Below are 20,655 nucleotides of genomic sequence, written 5' to 3'. Positions count from 1 at the left end.
GAGGGAGGATCTAGCCTGGAGCCCTGTGGGAGTAGTGAATCTAAAGGGGCACAATGCCATGAGCTAAGAGAAACCTGCCAGGTAATGGCCACAAACCCATCGAGTACTTTGGCAGAACCAAATGGGGGTATGGTGGAGTACTGGCTACCGGTCCAATGTATTGAGACATTGGAGAGTTTGAAAGCGGATTAGAGTGGCGGTAATTGGACTGTCGTGGGCAGTGATCAAAGTGAGCGGGAACGGACGGGATCAGTGTTCTACTACTTCTATTCTTTTTCTGTTGACCATTCCTCTACTTTTTACGCCCATAGTCACCATTCTATACAGAGCATTTGGCCATTCATGTCCATGTGCAAGTGCAAAGTTGTAATAGGAGCCTTTGTTACTGGTCACTTATGCCCCGGCCGCAACACCGTATCACATGTTTCACTATGCTTCCGCCTGCCCTTTCCCCTGCCGAGGCCACAGTTCCACGACTTTCTTCGGTACACTTCTACCCCTGGTCGTGGGTCAGACTGAAGAAGAATAGAGGGCATAGAGGGCATCTCGGTGGAATGGAGGCTCTGGAAAAGTAACTGGAAGTGGTTCCAGAGGATGATGGCGTCGATGTGGAAAGAGAGCCTTCTAAATACAGGCCATTGAGAGCTTGTGGTTTAGAAACGGAATAGGTAGATTGAATTAAGTGACCTTTTAAACAACCAGTCAGCTACTGAAGCAGATGTGGATAAAGTGGTTTCATCATATTAACTGCCAGTCTATTTTGCAAGTCTATGCAAAAAGGACAAGCATACTGATCCTTGGCACGTAAGGGGTTAAGAAGCCATTAGATTGTTTGAAGAGTGTACGGGGGCATTCTGGAGGTTAGGATCTTGGAGCGCCGATATTTGGCACAGCCAGCGGGTTGAAGTGTCACTGCACAGTAGTAGGGGAGTTCTCAGCAAGTTCAGTCCTTGGCAGTTGGTGGGTCAAGGTGGTGGGGTGGGAGCAGCGGTGGGAGTCAATAATTTTCCAAATGATCCAGTCCAGGTCGGAGGGGAGGATGTTGAGCTCCGTGATGCGTACGGTGAAGGTTTATGTGCTATACAAGTACCCTATTGAATGATTGATTTATAGGTGAGACGGAATTTTAGGGTGTTGGCTTTTTTAGATTTTCAAAGGAGTGTATGTGTGTTCTTTTCCTGAGTCCAAATTGTGCACGTTATCTGGTAATGCAAGTCAGGAGAAGATAGCGTGAGGGAGCAGTCGGTATAGGAGGTCTGAAGCCACAGGCAACAACTTGCAACACCACGCTGAACGTGGAACATTATTCAGAGCTTTTTCAGCAGCTATTAAAGCAAACATGTTTCTGTTCTTCATCAAAAATGTGTATACCCAGACCTTCTTCTGGACATACAAGCAGTATGCAAAATGTAATTTTTAATGTTTTGTCTCAATTAAATGGAAGACCCAATTAACCGTACACCATATACTCAAAACACCAATTCTGGTTGTTCCATATCGAACTCAAAGTAAGTGAAAATACAGAGACATCTTTTGACTTTGCACATCTTTGTTCTAGACCAATGAATTTTGAGATGAGACCAAGTCTGATTTGCATATGGTTGTTCCCCAATGCAATGCTACAGCAGTCTGAAAAGGCAGTGGAAGGCTTTCCAGCGCCATCAATACTCTGCATGATTGATACAATGTTTTTCAAGCCTTCACTCTTGTGTGTGTATAGATGCATGCGGAGCAATCCTTGCATTTTAAATAATTATTTCTTGAGTTTCATACCCAGGGCTATGCAAGGTCCGGATGCACAGAACTAACTCACCTGATTTAATACTCTGTGTTTGTCCACAGCCAGATCCGAAGGGAAGGCCATGCGGCCGGAGCGAGGCAGCCCATCGCGATCAAACGAGGTGATCAGCCCAGAGATCCTGAAGATGAGAGCGGCCCTCTTCTGCATTTTCACCTACCTCGACACCAAGACGCTACTTCGAGCTGCGGAGGTCTGCAAAGATTGGAAGTTCGTTGCGCGCCATCCGGCTGTCTGGACGAGGGTGCTACTGGAGAACGCAAGGGTATCCTCCAAGGTACTCTGGGGCATTAGCAGCATATTGTTAAGTGCTGCACACATGTACTAGGAGCCACCTTTGCGCTCCTTGTGGTTCTAGGTTTTGGCTGAAAGTTGGCCAATATGTATATGGGATTTTGAATTGGTGAAATGATACATTGTTATTCATCTTATCTTCTTTCTTCCTGGTTTGCATGCATCTAGGATTAGTGTGTGCAACCTATAATGCTATTTTTGGTTTCGTCACATGTAAGCACCACCTGTGGCCAAAGAATTGCTACATCGAAGAGAAAGGGTGTTGAGAATCAGTCCTTCTCCTTCATCACAGTTCTACATCAGTCCTTTGTCACTGTCCTTCTCCTTCATCAGAGCCCTTCCTTCTCCTTCTTCTCAGTTTTTCTTTATCATAGTTCTTCTCTTTCATCACAGTCCTCCTTTATCACAGTGATTTGTCACAGTCCTCCTTCTTCACAGTACGTCTCCTTCGTCAAGCATTTATCACAGTCATCCTTCATCACTGCCCTGCCTTCTCCTACGTCGTTGGCCTTCTCCTTCATCATAGTGTTCCTCATTAGTCAAAGCCCTTCCCCAACTCAGTGCTACATACACCACAGTCCTTCTCCTTCATCACAATACTTCTCGTCACAGTTCTCCTCCTTATTGTGCTTCTCCTTCATCACAACCCTCCTCCATCACTATTGTTCTCCCTACTGTGCTTCTCATTCATCAGTCCATCTTTCCAGCCCTTCACCTTGCGTTTGCAGTCCTTCGTCACAGTCTTTCCTGCTTCGTCACAGTACTCCTTTCTAATAATCCTTCTCCTTCATTACAGTCCTTCTCCACAGTTCTTTTCATTATAGTCCTTCTCCGTCGTCATTGTGCATGCGTCAGTCCTCGTGGCCTCCTTCATCACAGTCACCTCCTTTGCATTCATCACATTCCTTCTCCTTTCCCCCACAGCCCTTTGTTACAGTCCTTCTTCTGTCTCACAACCTTTGATCGTAGTCTTTCTCCTTTGGCATAGTCCTCCTTGTTGATCTTAGTCCTCCGCCTTCTTTAAAGTCCTTCTCCTTCATAATAGTCTTTCTCCTTTGTCACAGTCCTTCATCACTGTCCTTCTCTTTCATCACAGTCATTCTTCATTATCAGTTCTTGTTTGTTACAGTCCCTCTCCTTTGTCACATTCGGTGTCTTATTAAGAAGGTCTTCAGCGTCCAGAAATTGAGCACCACACACCGTGGGTAATAATAAGCAGCACTCCGATACCTGAGGGTTCGTAGCGCTATATAAATGCTAAATTATTATTATTTTTTTTTATTATTTTACTTGAACGCTAGCAAAGTCTGTTTTCTAGAAGGGCTGTTCTGCTTCTATGCAGGAGCTCTTTTTTACTGCTAGCCCCACAAGGCCATCCTATCATTTTCATGCACCATGTGAGGCCCTTGAGACTACTTCTCTTACCCCACCACCCCTGCTGCCAACCAGACACTGCACAGCAGGTTCCACTGGGACCTTGCAAAAAACCTACGACTTAGCACTTAAAAGGGAATCTGTTTACTAGCGGCGATTCAGATGAGTGTCCATTATTTTTAGCAAGACCTAGGGCCTCATTACGAGGTGGGCGGTAAAGGGGTTATTGGTGCCGGTAAAGGTGCCGGAGCTGTTACCCCTTACCGCCCTATTACAAGGTCCGCTCGCGGGACCTGCTCTGGACGCCTGGTTTTACCAGACGTCTTTAGAGGGTCACACGAGCGGTCCAGCCTGTTAATGACGAGCACGTTGTTAGCATGCACCTCATTCCCATTGAGCCCTATGGGGGCTCAAATGGGAATGGGGATGGTCCGGGTCCGGGTTCCCTGAATGGGGAAATACCAGGCCCTCCAAGGTCAGAATGGCCCGGTATTTCTCCATTCAGGGAACCCGGACCCGAGTTTGGAGGCAGCCTGAGGCCCCTTATGTTTTAATGTTTGCTAAAAAGAACTGTAATCGGGTCATTCTTTAGTGAGCGCCAACGCAGAGCACCAGTTAGCGGACCAAATATGTGCCTTTTTTCAAGAAACTAAAATGACTTCCAGAAAAAAAACGTTTTACTATTTTCATCTGTACTTAGTAACCACACCAAAACACGTTTGTTTTTGTGGAATGTCACATTTTCATTCAAATCATATATGAAGCATGAGTTTGTCAATCAATGAAAAATGGCACGTAACCCTATTGGACATTAGTACCCTGGCAAGGGAGTGTAGCAGCCTCCCGGGCAAACAGAAGGCTCATAACAGGGGCTTTACCAAATGGTAAGACCACAGCTCGGAGACTCTCGGAAGCGGGAGGCCACCTTCTTCCCCAACGGGAATTGGGTAAGAAAGCCCTCATGTGCCCCTTTTCTCTCTTCTCCCCACTCCAACCCCAATTTCCAAATCCCTCACCCACCTTCACGCCTCCCCAATTACCGTGCACTTCTTTGTCCCTCGCTGGTAACGGGAACACAGGCCCAGTTTTGTTGAGTCAATGGCCACCATGGAAAGGAAGAAGGGACTACTAGTAGTTCCGTTCTTCCTAATCCATGGCGACCATCTAGTTTTATCGTTTTTTTTTTCAAGTTGAGAAATGGCAAACATGCTGTTTCTCATCTTAAAAAGTCCACTATTAGTATCCTGGTACAATGTGCCGCGCTACTAATTGCAATAAACCTCTCTGGGATGGGTCATTTCCGAGGCAGGTAATGCCCTGGGCTAATGTAAAAGTTCTTGCAGAACAGTGCAGGATTCACCTCTAGCATCATGCTGGAGGTACATCCTCCACTTTTCCTCAAAAAACCTGTGGAATTATGAGTGGTAATTCCACTGGTGGTAATTGCGCCAAAACATGTAATTTTGCGGGCAGAAGAAATGGAGGTAACGGAATTACCTCCACTTTTTTCCTGCACTGATAATCTCGTAATCAGGCCCATTTTATTGGCAATTATGTGGAGGATTTTTTCCCAGCATCCTGCTGGAGGTAAACCCTCCACTTGAAGGCCAACCTCATATTTTGGCAATGTAGTAAAAGTTGCAGTAATTCCATTACTACCAAAAAAGTGGCAGTTATAGATTTAACGCCACTTTTTTACCACACCGCCAAACTTTGAATGATGCCCATTATCTTTTGTTGCTTCGGGCCTCATGACGGGTTGGGCGGAGCCGCAAAAAAACCCAGCGGTAACTGTATTACAGCCGCATTACCGCTCCGCCCAATCCCGAGTTTGGATATAAAGCTGGAGATTTACCTCCAGCTTTCCGCCCATTTAGGGGGCTATTACTGCCGGCGGCAATAGCGCCAAAAAACACCGTAGAGTCCTAAGGACTCTTAACAAATTGGGAATTACGGCTATAGTACAACTCGGGATCTGGTGCACATTGCGCCGGACTGAGTTGCGGTAACGCTAATAACGTTGGCCGGTATCGCAGCGCATTTACTGCCCAACTCCTGGTGAGGGCCACCTTTAAATCTTGAAAGTGCTTTTACAAAACCTAGAGGTCATTTATTAACCTGACACACTGAATTACATGCTGGTATTTGTATACTTTCATTCAAGGTAGGGAAAATAATGCAATAATAATACCCTTTTTGCTTACAATAATTTATATATTTGCCAGTTTTGCTCATTATGATATATGTGCTTTTCAAGTCATCTTTATCAAACAGAGCATTGTTGACAGTCAAACACATATTTATACCAGCTATAGCTGGGAAGACATATGGTCAAGCGCCGGATTTTCAGCCTAGTTACAAACCCACACTTCCCAATTTAATTAAGTTGTGTGATCCTGGACAAATCATTTTATCTCACTGCTCCTTACACCTAGAAGTGATTTAGTACACTTTGCCCGCTACTCAAAAAAAGCCTCACTCATGATATTGTTCCATATATAACAATAATAATATATTAATAATAATAATAATAATAATCATCACAGTGGCTATTCATATATTGAGGATCCAAAAGTTGCTGTGCCTCTAGTTTTACTATTGGTAACTTCTTTTATTGTAACTTCCCATGATCACCTCGAGCATCAAAGACTCATGCCATTCTCTGTGACGCCTTTTTCTGTGATGTCACTCTGATGTCAATACATACACAAATGAGGTTTCCTGCATATCTTTTGCCACCACAAATGATCAGAATTGCTAGCGCACAAATCAGCAAGGGACTGCGAGGGTGTAAGGAGCTCTAAGGGGGCAGGGACTACTAGACTGAGTGCAATAAGCAGAGGCGGTAGGAGTCTGTGCAGCCATGGCATTGATGCCTGCTGGCATCCTTAGCAACAGAGCAGCCATGTGCCTGCAAAGCTGTTTTCATGGGAGAGTGAGAAAAAAGAGAATAGACTAAGGGCCTTACTCATGGAAATGTGTGCATTGATCCAGCAAAGTCCCTGCCCAGAGCAGGACTTTGTGCGTCCCTGCGCGCAGATGTTTCTTTGCGCACTCTGCATATTCATGGAATATTGTCCACAAAGTAACCCTATGCGCAAGTAGTGGCCGGGGTGCCCACAACACGCCCCCACGCAGAGCAGGTCTAGCCACGTATACCAACCTATGCATCCCCCCTGTTCACGAAGTAATGCATCCCGACAATACTGCGTGCAAACCCCCAAAAGCCAAGGCAGCACCCTGGCGGCACTGCGTGGGGTCCCACGTAACTATTGACACCCCCTCAATATGGCTACCATTTCTCACAACTGTAGTCAGTCCCCAGTTACATCTGCATGCAAACCCCCATAAACTGTGGCTGCACCCCGCTACACTGCACACACGCAACCCTGAATTCCTGATCGGATTTTACCCTTGCACAGTGATTCCTATGCAATTGGGACTTTACGCATGCCTTCATGTGGCGGTGGGATCGCAACCTTTGCATGCTAAATTCCCTGACGTGACATAGCGCAGTCAGAGCTATGAATATGCTTGTTTTTGCATGTGATTTTATTGCATGGCCTGTCCCTTGACACACCCACAGTTTCCCTTGTTCTTCCTCATTCTGCTTGTTCGGCCTAACCCACACTCTGCGTGGAGACTCACACAACGCGCTCGACTGCACGCAGAGATGTGCCAAACCGGCGCAAGGATCTCACAGTGTCCGGAAAAGTCCTGCAAAGACATGCAAAGTCCCTATTCACCCCGCAAAAGAGTCCATGAACCAGCCTCTTAACATCTTCTAACAAAATCAAAATAATCTTGGTGGCATGAATTACTGGTGGTGCAATTTCTACAGAAGGCAATACCAGGCAGCCCTCCACCCCTATTCCAAGAGCAACCAAGGCCGTCATAACATGGACAGCATCATGGCCTCTCAAGCTTTTCAGTTGAAATAGTCATGGGGCACTGGGAGTGGGGACCATGCCAGCAGCTGCCCATGGTTTAGACTTACCCGATAAATATGAAATCTAGCAAAGGAGTGGGTGCCAAAAACACTTTCTCTGAGGTGGTAGAAATCATTGCACAGGAATGGTGCCATCTTCGACTCCTCTCTCTCCTTCTCTCCTCACATCACCAACCTTGCAAAAAAGGCCCACTTCCAGCTGCACCTCCAAAGAGGCATTCTCCCTTTCCTCACCTTCCCCCAGAAACTCAATGTCTCCAGAACTCTGGTCCTCTCTAGGATAGACTATTGCAACAGCCTCTTCCTCAATCTTACTAAATCCTCTTTTGGCCCCCTTCAACTAAACCAGAATTGGACTGCAAGTCTTATCCTTGTCCTAAAGCCCAGGGACCTCATCTCTCCAACCCTAAAATCTCTCCACTGGCTCCTAGTTGCTGAGAGGATCAAGTTCAAGACCCTCTGCATCATCCACAAGGCTTCCTGGGGCCTGGGACCCCGCTAGGTACAACTCTCTCTCTCTAAGTACCTCCCTGCTAGAGCCCTTTGGTCTTCTAGCTCCAAATCTCTACAGATCAGACGCTTTTCCAAGCAGAGAGTGATGGGTAGATCGCTCTCTTCCTCAAGTGCCTCACTCTGGAATGGCCTCCCTACCCCTGTCAGACTTGAGTGGGATCTCCTTAAATTCTGGAAGCTTCTCAAGAACCTCCTTTTCTCTTCCTCTTTCCCTCTCCCCCCCTACTAATGTCCCACTTTGCCTCTCTTTGACTGGCTGCCTGGTTCCTTCTGATTCTTACAGGGCACCAGGCCCTCCTCTATCAGTCTACCCCAGCACTTGGTCTCCCCTGAAACCCACTCCCCAACCTTCCTGGCTCCCTCCCCCTGCACTAGCCTATCTGGGCCTGCAGCCCTACTGAGCCCATCCAGGCCCATCCTCGCACTTAGCACGTGGACCTTCTTTCCCTGCCCTCTCTGCATTCCCCTGGCACTTATGCACACGGCTTCCCCTTAGCACTCACCTAGCCCATGGGCCCTCTTACCCCCCTGCACCCCCAGCAATTGCACGCTCACCACTTCGACCAGCACTTAATTTCCCTCCTTAGCATTAGCGCATTCTGCTTTGACCGGCACTTCCCCCCCTCCCCACACCCCTGCACTTCTTGTTACTGCACTTACGCGATCCGAATGACACAAGTCCTAGTTGGAGGTTTTCTATTTCTCTTCATCCCTGCCGCCCCCCCTGCCCGCCCTGTGATTTAAAATAAAATGTTATATCAGAATCTGCATTAGCCCAAAGATGTCACCAGGAAGAGCACCCTGTGGGTAAACCAGAGCTTTGTCTACACAAGTGAGCGGAGTGCCCTTTAGGAATGTGTATATGTAATGGATGGGTTCACACAGAATAATTCTGAGTCCAAATAACCGAACCAACTAAGGAAGATGGCAAAGTACTGTTTTATTAACTGGGAGTTTACCATGAATATCAACGGACGTACGCTCAGGTTCTGTCAGCGATCTTCACACAAATCATAGCTTTTATATCAGAAATACGTCAGGGGTGACTTCATACTACATGACAATAATGAAAAACCTACTAAGGGTCGGGATTGGCTTAAGGGGAACATCAAAGTAGATTTTCTATAGGAACTAGGATTGTGATTGGCTGCCCACTATCAGGTGGACAACATATGCCTACCTCTAAAACATGTCATCTTCAGAACCATTAAATACACGGTTTCACATTGGTTTTCAAACTATAAGGTCCTTCGTTATATGGACCACTACAATTGGTTGGCATGCTTGTGCCAGGTCTGGAACATTCGGTTCACTTAGCAGCACGTAGGCCCAGACCCAGGTGAGATGAGATGAGGCATGACACTACCTCCCCACCCAATTAGCGCAGCATCTCTCATCCCCCATGCCTTCTGCCATGAATATTGTCTTTGAACTTGGCCTTGCAAAAGTGTCATTGTCTTTAGAATACATGGGAGTGAGAGCACTCACTATCGTGTTCTGGGACTCCAAGTCCAAAATGTATTGTCATCCTTGGCACACGTGACAGGACACCACAATTTGGTCAATTTTGCAGGTTTTAAATGAAGTAAATTAAACTCGGCACTCTTGGTGTTCTTTCTTTGCACCTTAACAAAGGATGATTTATTCTTCGCACGTTCGCTCCTTTCCAGAATAGATAGTTGACCTTGGATGCTTCAGTCTTTACTCCAGGCTAGACAGCCTTGTCTTGCAGCTCTACGATTCTGCTTATTCTTGCTGCGACACAATATTACCTTCCATTTTCATGGGTCCTGGTTTACTAAATTAATAAAACGATATCCAGCTTCTATACAATGGTGGCTTCACCTGCATTCTATTCAATATGTATAGCCAGCTACTATGATAACTTAGTGTACTTGCGTTTCAGCATCTGTACAATTATTGAAGGGTTGATTTTCTGCAGCACCTTGTGCATGTGTAATCTCCTTTTTCACATAAACGTTCACTTGATTCTTTACTTCATTACTAGTCTCTTCAGGATCTATACATCTTCTTCAGCCAGTATCTTGGGACATTGTACATACTCTTTTCTGACGTCACTGGCTTCTTCTCTCTGCACCTTCTCATACTCCTTCAGGGAGTTCCTCCCTCAAGTTGTCATCCCTTCCCGGATACATTCGGTAGGGTTGTCTCAATGGGTATCTTCTCTCAAACACACGCTGCAGTATTGGCACAACTGCTGGGGTCAAATGCAGCATGATCTCAGTTCTCCAACATATGGGAGGTGGGGGGCAAGGTTTCCTGTAGAGGCATACTACTGCTCCTCTACAAGAGCTTCCCTTCCCCTTCAAGTGCCCATTTTTCCTACCTACAGATGAGCCATGGTGACACGTCGACAGCAGAACAGACACACATGCCCTGTTAGCCTGACATACATTTGATCTCATTTTTATAATGATAATGATGTGTTATTTATATAGCGGCTTAATCCAAAGCGCTTTACAGAGCACATATTTACATACAATATCACCCAACTGAAATTGGTACTCGTTTATCGACCTCGGAAGGATGAAAGGCTGAGTTGGCCTTGCCGGGATTCGAACCTGCGACCTGCAGATCACGCTCAGATTGCAGTGGCTTATAAATTGGTGGTTAAGTGGTGATAACTGTGAAATATTGCTATCTGCCTAGTGTGTAGAAGCCCTGGCTTATTTTTTTATTATATCATCTTATTCCAAGGGTCCAAACCAAAGGACGCTGGGTTTCAAGAATGTTCTGTAAAAAGGCAGTCACCCGTTAAGTCATAAATTGCTGCGAGAGGGAAAAAATCTCTCGTTGTGATGTCTCGAGCTTCTTTTGGCTGGCATGAAGAATTTTTTAAGACATTGGGATTTCCTGTGCCTTCCTTTATTGACCCAAATGGCTAAAGATCGATTTCATGTGGGTGATTGTCTGGCTAAAAAGAGAGTTAAAAAAAAAAACAAGGTGATGTGGATCATCACATTGATAGTTTTTTACTAAGCCAAGAAATGCTTATTTCGCACTTGAGGTGCTGAAAACCCATTGATGACTGGGTTGCGGTCTTTAGTATCTGGATACCTCCTCCTTGTTAGGGAGATATCTTGCAGAGTTGTGGAGAAGCCACAACTGTCAGGTCGACCGGTTTCGATGGTTAAATATTTTTGCGAACCATCTTCATCAGGACACAAAAGTCAGGCTGCAGAGGGAGACAAAATGGAACGTGAGATACCTCTGCTTGCAATGTTGCATCGTACACTCTGACAGAACATGCTATATCCAGTCTCAATAGTAATTATTACTGGGTGCAAGTGCTCCTTAAATGATCAAGCCTAGCCACACCTGAGTGGCTGAAGTAAACCTCTAGAACCCTAAAACCAAGACACAAGGTGAGGTGCAAAGTGATTTAATGGAGCCATAACTATGCAGATGTTTTCCATTTGATGGGAAAGTGTGTGCAGCTCGTTGAGCTATCTCCCCAGACAGATTTAATATATATATATACACACATTTATTTATTTATTTTATTTGTAACACGCATCGACAAGGCCCGCAGGCATAAGAGCGCAAGGACACACATATAAGCGAAAGACAGAATAGGACGACAAGGCAGAGCAAGTGTGGGCAGAGGTATCTAGCAGAAGAGGAGTGTCTTAAGTACCTGTTTGAATCTCAGACAGCTGCTACAAGCCCTCGGGTCAGGCGGAAGATCATTCCATAGCCTTGCGGCTGTGTGGGCCAAAGACTTCTGTGCAAACATGGCCAGTCTTGCCTTGGGGATGAGCAGAAGATTAGAGTTGTTTGACCCTTCTCTCTGACAGCCCGTCAAGTTTTTGAGCAAGATATCTAGGGACGTTTCTGTGGAGGCATTGGTGTGTAATACAGAGAGTCCAAAAGATCACTCTCTTTTCCACTGGGAGCCAATGGAGATTTTGTCTGGCAGTGGAGACGTGGTCCGATCGTTTAAGACCCTCCACCACTCTCACGGTGTTATTTTGAATGACCTGGAGTCTTGCCAGGTCCCCTTTTCCAACGTCCTGAAGAAGGCTGTGCAAACAACTGTACAGTGTGGGATTTTGAGACAACAGAACGCACAGTGTGACAGTGGGCACATAAATGGAATATCTTTTCAGATTCTGTCTCCACTGCACATATGGACAATTTGACAGGCGGATAAAGTGATTGGTAGAGTCACACTTCTTCTTTGTCTCGTTCCTAAGCCGAGATTGCAACTCAGCTCTCTTTGTTACAAGATCAGCTAAGCAGACAGTGGACTGGATTCCTACTCGTGGTGATTGTTGGGAAGGCTTTCCATAAAGCAGAGGTCAGGAACCTGTGGCTTGCCAGGAGTGTTGGACTACAACTCCTATGGTACCTCACCGTAGCTTACGCTGGCGAGGGATGAGGGGAGTTGTAGTCTGAAACATCTGGAAAGCCAAAGGTTGCAGGTGCAGACCCCTGATCTAAACCATGAGTGGGGCATGAGGCCTTTGACTATTTGCGTGTATGCATGGGGATTTCTGTGAGGCAAGGGAGTGCCGGGCAAGGAAGCAGAGGTTACGATAGAGCTTGCGTAGAGTGGGCAGAGGAGATATCGTCTCTGAAGAATAGATGCTGCATAGCCTTTCCTGGAATGTAGGATGAAGGACCCTGCCATGCTTCAGGATTCTGGCCAGAGTACTGGTGCATGGCAAGCAAAGACTTGGTTCCTTGTTTTCTCCTTCTTGTATTTCGTTGTTTTCAATCTACTGAAATCCAGGTCTGAAGACATGATTTATTCTGTAGTGGTGGGGTGGTGGGCGCAGAACTCCCTGTCGTTTGCCTTTTTTCAGTTTTCATTGCTCTCCTGTGCTCACCTCTTCCAGCACCCACTTGTCTTGGCTGCGAAGGTTCTCCAGGGTTTTACCATCTCCCGACTGGACATTGCTGTTTGCAGGAATATCTGCCGCTGTTTATTTAAACAACTTGCTTCAGACTGAAGGATATGTTGGCGCCTTCTGGCTTTTTACCTTCAATTGGTCTACAAGGACAGGCGATCCTCTAGAAAGAAAGAAACGCCACCACCACAGGAAGAGTCGCATAGTTTCTCTAGCAATGAAGACTCAGGTGAGGAAGACACTCACATTGTTGACAAGGTATCACACCTTTTGTGCACCCATGCCCTCCTTTTGCTTAAAAGGAGGGGTTGGGTGCACCAAAGGTAATAGTGCCAGTGCACCCCAGCCCCCCTTCTTTCACCAGCTCCCCCCCTTAGGCGAGGGGGGGTTCTTGTTAGGGGCATGGCCTAATACACCCATACTTAGGCCTCACCTCCTAACGAGAGCTCCCCCTCTATTTTGCATCCCACTTAAAGCTCTGTAGACCACCCTCTACAAGGAATGGCTCCTCCCTAACGCCCTCCACTCCCCTCCTAACCTTATTCTGGGCTACCTGCCCCCCCCCCCGCTCCACATTTCCTTGTAGATCTTTTTCTGCCAAAATACCCATCCACCCATTGTTAAATCCCCTCTCCCTTGTACTGATCCTAGGAGCTATGCTTCCCTCATTGTGCACTTCAAACTAAAACGTTAAAGCACTTCATTTGCTTCTCGATGCTAGGTCTACACTGCATAAATACCCGAATTATATAATCCAAGTGGATCGGTATTGAGGGTGAACACGCCAAGCCATCTTTAGACTTCAAAGGAGAATAAATGTGACCTTGGTGGGGTTCAGTTTCAGGCAGGCATTTAGCATTGAGGCAGGTGTGAAGGGGGAGGCTGGTTTACAGATGATGGATGTCATTGACGCAGTTGAACTGCTGGGAAATCCTTGTGTCATCCATGTCATGCTTGCCTGCATGCAGGGATTGAGGATGAATAGGGAGAGTAAGGGACTATACAGCTGCCAAGATGTTCGAAGAATCCATTGCTGCCTATCTGAGGAAGCTGATGTTGGCTCGCCAGAGAAGATGCGAACCATCCAAGGGCCACTTAGTTGGAAGCCAAGATATGAATGAGGGTTTTGTGGTTGACAGTGCCCTAGATGGCTGAGTTGATGAGATGACTAAAGAAGCAGGGGTCTGCTTTGTCCAAGATGGGGATATGGTCTTTGAGGGCCTCGATGGTGAAAGTATCTGTCATATCTGGGGTGCCAGCTGGATTGATGGGTTTGCAGGTTTCTTTCTGAGATCCTTTTATGTATGTGAGGTGTGACAATTTTCTCAGTGACACCTTGGTAATTAATGGGAGAGGAGTGATGGGACCAGGTCTTCTGGGGTGTGTGCGGGCTTCCTCAACAGTAGGAGAATCTGGCTAGTTTTCAGGTGTCAGGTTAAATACCTTGCAAGAGGAGAGGCTTGATAATGTGTAGGAGCCTGTGTCAACGTCTGGATGGAGGCATGTGTGTGGTCATCCCTACAGTTGCATACCTGCCACTTTTACGGTCTAAAAAGAGGAAATACCACAAACAAAAAATAGAGAAACAATATTGGGCCAGCTTCAACAACAAAAAAGGTCTACAGATATGCTTGAATCAGTCGGACCAGCACAACAGCACCACGGAAAGAAGGTCCACCATTTTAACTGCCTAACCTGAAAAGAGATTTTAAGGTGGAAATGCATATTTTCATTTACATAAATCACTAGCTGAAAAGAAGTATTGATTCGTAATGGATATCTGTTTTAAAGTTAAAACATATTTGTACTTGTCTAAAGATGGAAATTAATTTTGAGCGCTCTAAAAAATCATTTCTCTCCCACACTTAAAAAGTAAAGAGTAAACTACTCCCACTTCAAAATCTTATCTGGACGCTGGGTTTGGATGTTTGAATCTGTTGATCGGACACCGGATCTTTTCTATTTTTTCTGTGAAGAACCTGTCTATGGACTGGTGGTTTGTCCATAGTATGTTGATGCAATGTTTGAAGAGAGCTGCAGTCTTATTCAATGCAACGGCAATGGTAGGCGTACAGAAACTGGCTTTGTCTGCGGAGATGAGATCCATGTGAGTCAAGCTGAGGGATTGCAAGAGTATGAGGTCCTAGGAGGTCTAGGTGCATCATTAATGTCCATCACAATGGCAATGTCATGGCCCAGGGTCCTCAAATCTATTTCTGTTTCATCAATGTCCTACCTCCTTCTGCCATTCCCCCTCCTCTCTCTCTGTACCTCCTTCACTACCTCCAATGGGTATATCACCCACATTCACCCCTCATTGGCAAACTTTCAAACGTGGTAACTGGCTTGATTTGGCCACTCAGAATGCTTGTTCTTCTATCAATCAAACACTCTTCTGACATCTGCCTCCTTCTTGAAGATTTTGATCACGACAACCTTGCTCTCATTGAGACGTGGTTCAATGACAGCTCCGTCACTGCTTTTGACTCCCTCACTCCTGATGGCTACAAGATCCTCTCTAAACCTTGCCCCAACTGATCTGGTGGTGGAGTAGCCCTGATCATCCCCGAGAGGATCCCTGCTTCAATCATACCCACTCAGCCTTTTCCTCCTTTGAAAGCCTTGTCTGCAAACATGGTGTCTCTCCTGCTCTTTCACTAGAGAACCCCGGCCCAGTCCCACTCTTCCTCTCGGAATGGGCTGATTTCACCTCCTCTCTCCTGACTTCTACCCATTAACTCCTCCTCCTTGGAGACTTCAACATCCACCTTGATTCCACTGTCTCTGCCTCCTCACTCGTCTGTGATCTCTGGACCTATCTTTCCCTCAATATTCTCGCTTCTGGCCCTACCCACTCTACCAGACATACTCTTGATGCCTTCATTTCCTCTGATCTTCCTATCTCCACCCCTCTCACCTGGTCTGACCACTTCCTCCTCTGTTCCCACCTGGGACCTATCGGCCCCCTGACTGAGCCACAGCCAGCAGTGCCAGCCTGCTTCGCCATCATCCGACCAATGAAATGAGTGTCAGTCGCAGCCTTTTCCTCCACCTTTATATCGCATCCTACCACCACTATAGACTCCCGACTGACTCTGTCCTTGTCAATCTTAACCTTGCTATCTCTAACACTCTTGACTTTCTTGCCCCTGTCATGAGGATCTGCCTGAAACCTGCTTCCTGTAATAACAGCTGGTTTGACTTCGATCTAGCCTCTCTGAAACGCAAGTGCAGAGTCACTGAACGGAAGTGGCAGACCTCTGGCTCATCCTCTGACAAACCGGCCTGACGCCTGCTCTAAAGGCAATACCATCTCTCTGTCAGCTCCAAGAAAAGGGCCACATCCAGGTTCACAGCTCTGAAGCCGCTAATTACACGGCTGAACTTTTCATAATCTTCTAGGAACTATCCAACCATCTGCAGTCTCTACCTCACATCTCCCTTATCAGGCCCCCTGCACTGCACAAGCCACCCATTTCACCTAAAAAACTCAGGACATTTTGACCTCTCTCTTCTCTCTCCCGTCTTCTACTCCTGTTCCTGCCACCTGCCTTCCTTGTCTTCTCCTCTGCCCCCACCACTCCCTCTCCTCCTTTTCACCTATCATAAGGGATGAAGTCTCTAGAGTAGTTCACTCTATGAAGGACTCATCCAAACAGGTGTCTCCCTGTTCTTCCAGAACCAATAAGGACAACGTCTCCAATCTCACTGTGCTGCGGCTCTAGCTGACTTCTGTAACCACTCCTTAGCCTCTGCTCTTCCCCTCCTTCTCTCAAGCACACACTTGTGCACCCCCTTCAGCTGACCCTTCCTGTCCGGCCAGCTATGGCCCAATCTCTGCTACCACCTTTCTTGGGAATCTCCTGGAGAAGTTGGTCTTCCCCCAACCAACCCATCACACTGAACTTGCTGGTTGTCTTCATGACCATCAATCTGGTTTCAAGCATCCAGAGGCATGGAAACTGCTCTCCTGAACACCTGTGAAAAACTGCTCGTAAATCTTGATTCCAAATCTGTTCTTATTCTCCTTGACCTCTCTTCTGCCTTTGACATGGTCAACCACTCTATCCTCATAATATGGCTCCAAGCTACCCTTGGCATCTCAGCCGATCACTGATTGGCTGACCTCCTTCCTCACTGACCGTCCTTCCCAGGTGCTCTCTACTCTCGCCTTGGCTTTTCAACATCTACCTTGCACTTCTCCCTTACATGATCTCCGCCTCTTCTCCTCATTTCCAGTGTTATGCGGATGACACACAACTCTTCTTCAAGCTCCCCACTTCCTCTTCCCCCTCCATCATTCCCGACTGCCTGTCTGCTATTCAGTCCTGGTGTACCTTTAACGATCTCTGTCTCAATACCAGTAAGACAGAGATTCTTCCTACCTGGCTGGACACCTGCTCCTACTTTCTTTCCAGCACTCTGCCACTCTCTATGTCTCTCCCCCTTCTCCTTTCACTGAGGCCACAAACCTTCGACTCCTCTCTCTCCTTTACTCCTCACATTCTGGACCTTGCCAAGAAGTTCAGTTTTCAGCTGCACCTCCACAGAGGCATTCTACCTTTCCTCACCTTCCCCCAGAAGCTCAATGTCTCTAGAGCTCTGGTGCTCTCCAGGCTGGATTACTGCAACAGCCTCTTCCTCAACCTACCCCTTTTCTTCCTTCCCACCCTTCAACGGATCCAGAATAGTGCTGCAAGACCTAACCTTGGCCTCAAGCCCAGAGACCGTATCTCTCCAGCATTAAAATCTCTCCACTGGCTCTCGTGATAACAAGGATCAAGTTCAAGCCCCTCTGCATCATCCACAAAGCTTTCAGGAGCCTGGGTCTGCACTATCTGCAGCTTTCTCTCGCTAAATATTCTCTTTCAAGATCCCTTCGATCTTCTAGCTCCAACTCTCTGGTGATCAAACGTTTCTCCAAGCAGAGAGCTCTGGGCAGATATCTCTCCTCAGCTGTTTCCCTCCCCTGTAAAAGCCTCCCTCCCTATGTCTTGAGCTGGACCACCTTGAGTTCTGCAAACAGACCAAGATCTTTCTTTTCTCCACATTCTTTCCTCTCTCTCTCCCCTGTTAATCCACCTCACTGCCACTGAGACTGGCAGCCTGGTCCCTCTTGCATCCAACAGGGGTCAGGCAATTTGCCCAGTCGCCACCAGCACCATCTCTTGCACTGCCCGCGCCAACACCTGACAGCTGGATGGTAAACATCTGCCACCTTGGATCATCCTTCCGCCCTTGCACTTACCTGTTGCCTCCCCCACAGGCACCTTTTGCACTTCCCCCCCTTGGGGGCCTCTTCTAACACTTTTCCCCCCTCTGCACTTCTCCACTTCCACTTCCCTGCACTTGCGCGATCTGAATGACACAAGGCCTAGTAAGATCGTTGTTTTGTCCTCCTTTTGTTTCCCCCTCCTTGTCTTTTCGCGCCTAGAAACACTTGTGTACGGGCGCATTATAAATGCCATATCATATCCCCACTCCCCCCCTTATTCCACTGCACTTGCCCATTCCGAATGTCACAAGGCCTGTTAGATTTATTATTTATTCATTGTCATTGTTATTGTTTTATTTTCTCCCCTATTCCCTACCCTTTTGCCATATGGTGCTTTGAAACCCTCTTCAGTTGTATAGGTGCCTTATAAATATCCAATACAATAAATAAATAAATAAATGTGATGCAATTCCTGCTTGATCTTTTTCATGCATGCATCTAGTGTGCTTTCCGTCAGTGAGTTCTTGTGAATACCAGGGTGCCACAGTTCCAGCGGGTCATGGATGTTGACTGTGTCCACCAGGGTGAGGATGAGTGCACCGAGCATGTCCTTTACTATAGAGGGAGCTTTACTGTCTACATTCTATTTAGCTGCAGCCTGTATGATTGGGAAATGTCATGAGGGTGCCCGGATGTTGGGGTGAACTATGTCTCTGTGATGAAGAGAGCATGAAGGTTTTGCTTTATGATATAAAACTGCAGAGTGTGAATTCACATGAGGTTGCAAGAGTGCGCGAGTGGTGGTGCCAAGGTGTGGGTGAATGGTATACAGTAGAGGATGCAGCGGTTTGAGAAGCCTGCTCTATGCGTGTTGTGGATTGGGTTTGCATGTATGGGTGAGTGTGTGTGATGTGCTGCACATGAGGAACGCCATGCGTAACACACTTGATTATTATCAGGCCATGAGTCTTTAGGCGGCCGAATCACTTAGCCACATTCATGCACTCCATTTTAGAGCAGTGCGCCTGCAAGGATCCCATGGATAAGTCATGTTAAGAAACAGATCGGGGTTCTTGAAAGAAATACAGCGATAAAGTGTCCAGTCCGTACTGTTCGCAAGCAAGTCGGAACTGTTCTAAGAACACACCAGGCGTCCGGGATGTCCGTAAGTGAGACAAACTGGGATGTCCTAAGGAAACTATACCTGTCCATATTGTTCGCAGACAAGTTGAAAATGTTCTAAGAACACACCAGGTGTCCGGAATGTTCGTAAGCAAGCAAAGCTGGGGGTGTCCTAAGGACACTATACCTGTCCGTACTGTTCGCAAGCAAGTTGGGACTGTTCTAAGAACACACCAGGCATCCGGGATGTCCGTAAGTGAGACAAACTGGGATGACCTGAGGACACTATACCTGTCCGTACTGTTTGCAGGCAAGTTGAAAATGTTCCTCTAGGCCCTGGCCACAACCACCGCAGTATATCACACCCATAGATCACACCTATAGAATTACATATGTATGAAATATTAGCCAATTTTCAGTTTAGAGTCTTGGTTGCATGGCCGAAGGCCATGCACCCAAGACCAAATTTATAAGCACCGAAGTTATAAGCCACTATTGGTGTGATATGCTGTAGTGGTTGTGGGCAGGGCCTAGAGTCTTGGGTGCATGGCCAAGATCAAATTTATAAGCACCGAAGTTATAAGTCACTATGGGTGTGATATGCTGCGGTGGTTGTGGCCAGGGCCTAGAGTCTTGGGTGCATGGCCCAAGGCCATGCACCCAAGACCAAATTTATAAGCACCAAAGTTATAAGCCACTATGGGTGTGATGGAGCAGTATTTATGAGTTGTACTTATTATAATATACTTACTGTTTGGTTTGGTAACTGGAGTACATATATTCTTTGTCAATTTCTGTGATAAAAGAAAAGATCATGTTAGTATTGGTAGTTCGTAACGACTTATAACATTGAATAATAGACATTTTGTATTAATTTTGACCCTCATATTTAGTAGATTACAAACCAGTGTACTGTGTAATTTGCTCAGTTTCTGTGTTTGTTGCTAAAATCATTGGGTCTGTGGAAAATAAAATCCATGTCGGATTAAAGAAAACCTTTTTTTGTTATGCTACAGTCTATTTGTTTGTTTGTTTTCAGTGTTCACTTGTTGTTTCTGGCTAATGTTCTATCTGTTGGCTTGTTGCAGAATTTGTGGTGCAGTTAGATACCTATTGGCGTATTCTGTCTATTTTTTGTTATAATGTAGTGGTATTGATTTATCTGTTTGATTATTGCAAAATCTTGGGGCAGTTAGATACCAGTTGGCGTATTCTAACTGTTTATTGTTTGATATAATTTAGTGGTATTCATTTATCTGTTTAGTTGTTGTAGAATCTTGGGGCAGTTAGATACCTGTTGGCATATTCTAACAGTTTATAGTTTTTTAATTGAAGTTATGTTACTGTTTAAGTACAGATTAGTTATAAAATGTTGGTTTTAAGAAGATTAAATAAGCGTTTGTAAGATTTTCTGGTAATCTCTGCTTTAGAGTAATGGTACTATCATTACGTTCGAACCATCCACATTTGTTTTTATATATGCAGATTAGTGACCTGCATTGGTTGTGGCTCCTGT

The 20,655-nt window shown here is 46.2% G+C and overlaps 1 protein-coding gene across 3 annotated transcripts in view; it reads left to right on the top strand.

Moving 5' to 3' along the window:
• Window positions 1-20,655, top strand: part of FBXO41 (F-box protein 41) — a 785,122-nt gene that overhangs the window by 613,909 nt on the left and 150,558 nt on the right. For all 3 annotated transcript variants that reach the window (XM_069632312.1, XM_069632313.1, XM_069632311.1), the window contains exon 6: window positions 1,843-2,075. In XM_069632312.1, the coding sequence (XP_069488413.1) occupies window positions 1,843-2,075 (233 nt within the window). The remainder of the gene's footprint in view (window positions 1-1,842; window positions 2,076-20,655) is intronic.

Source organism: Ambystoma mexicanum, chromosome 6q, assembly GCF_040938575.1.
Source record: "Ambystoma mexicanum isolate Mex_15411 chromosome 6q, UKY_AmexF1_1, whole genome shotgun sequence".
Lineage (NCBI taxonomy): Eukaryota > Metazoa > Chordata > Amphibia > Caudata > Ambystomatidae > Ambystoma > Ambystoma mexicanum.
Note: the sequence above shows the minus strand (reverse complement) of the source record. Positions and strands in the feature narration are given on the sequence as shown.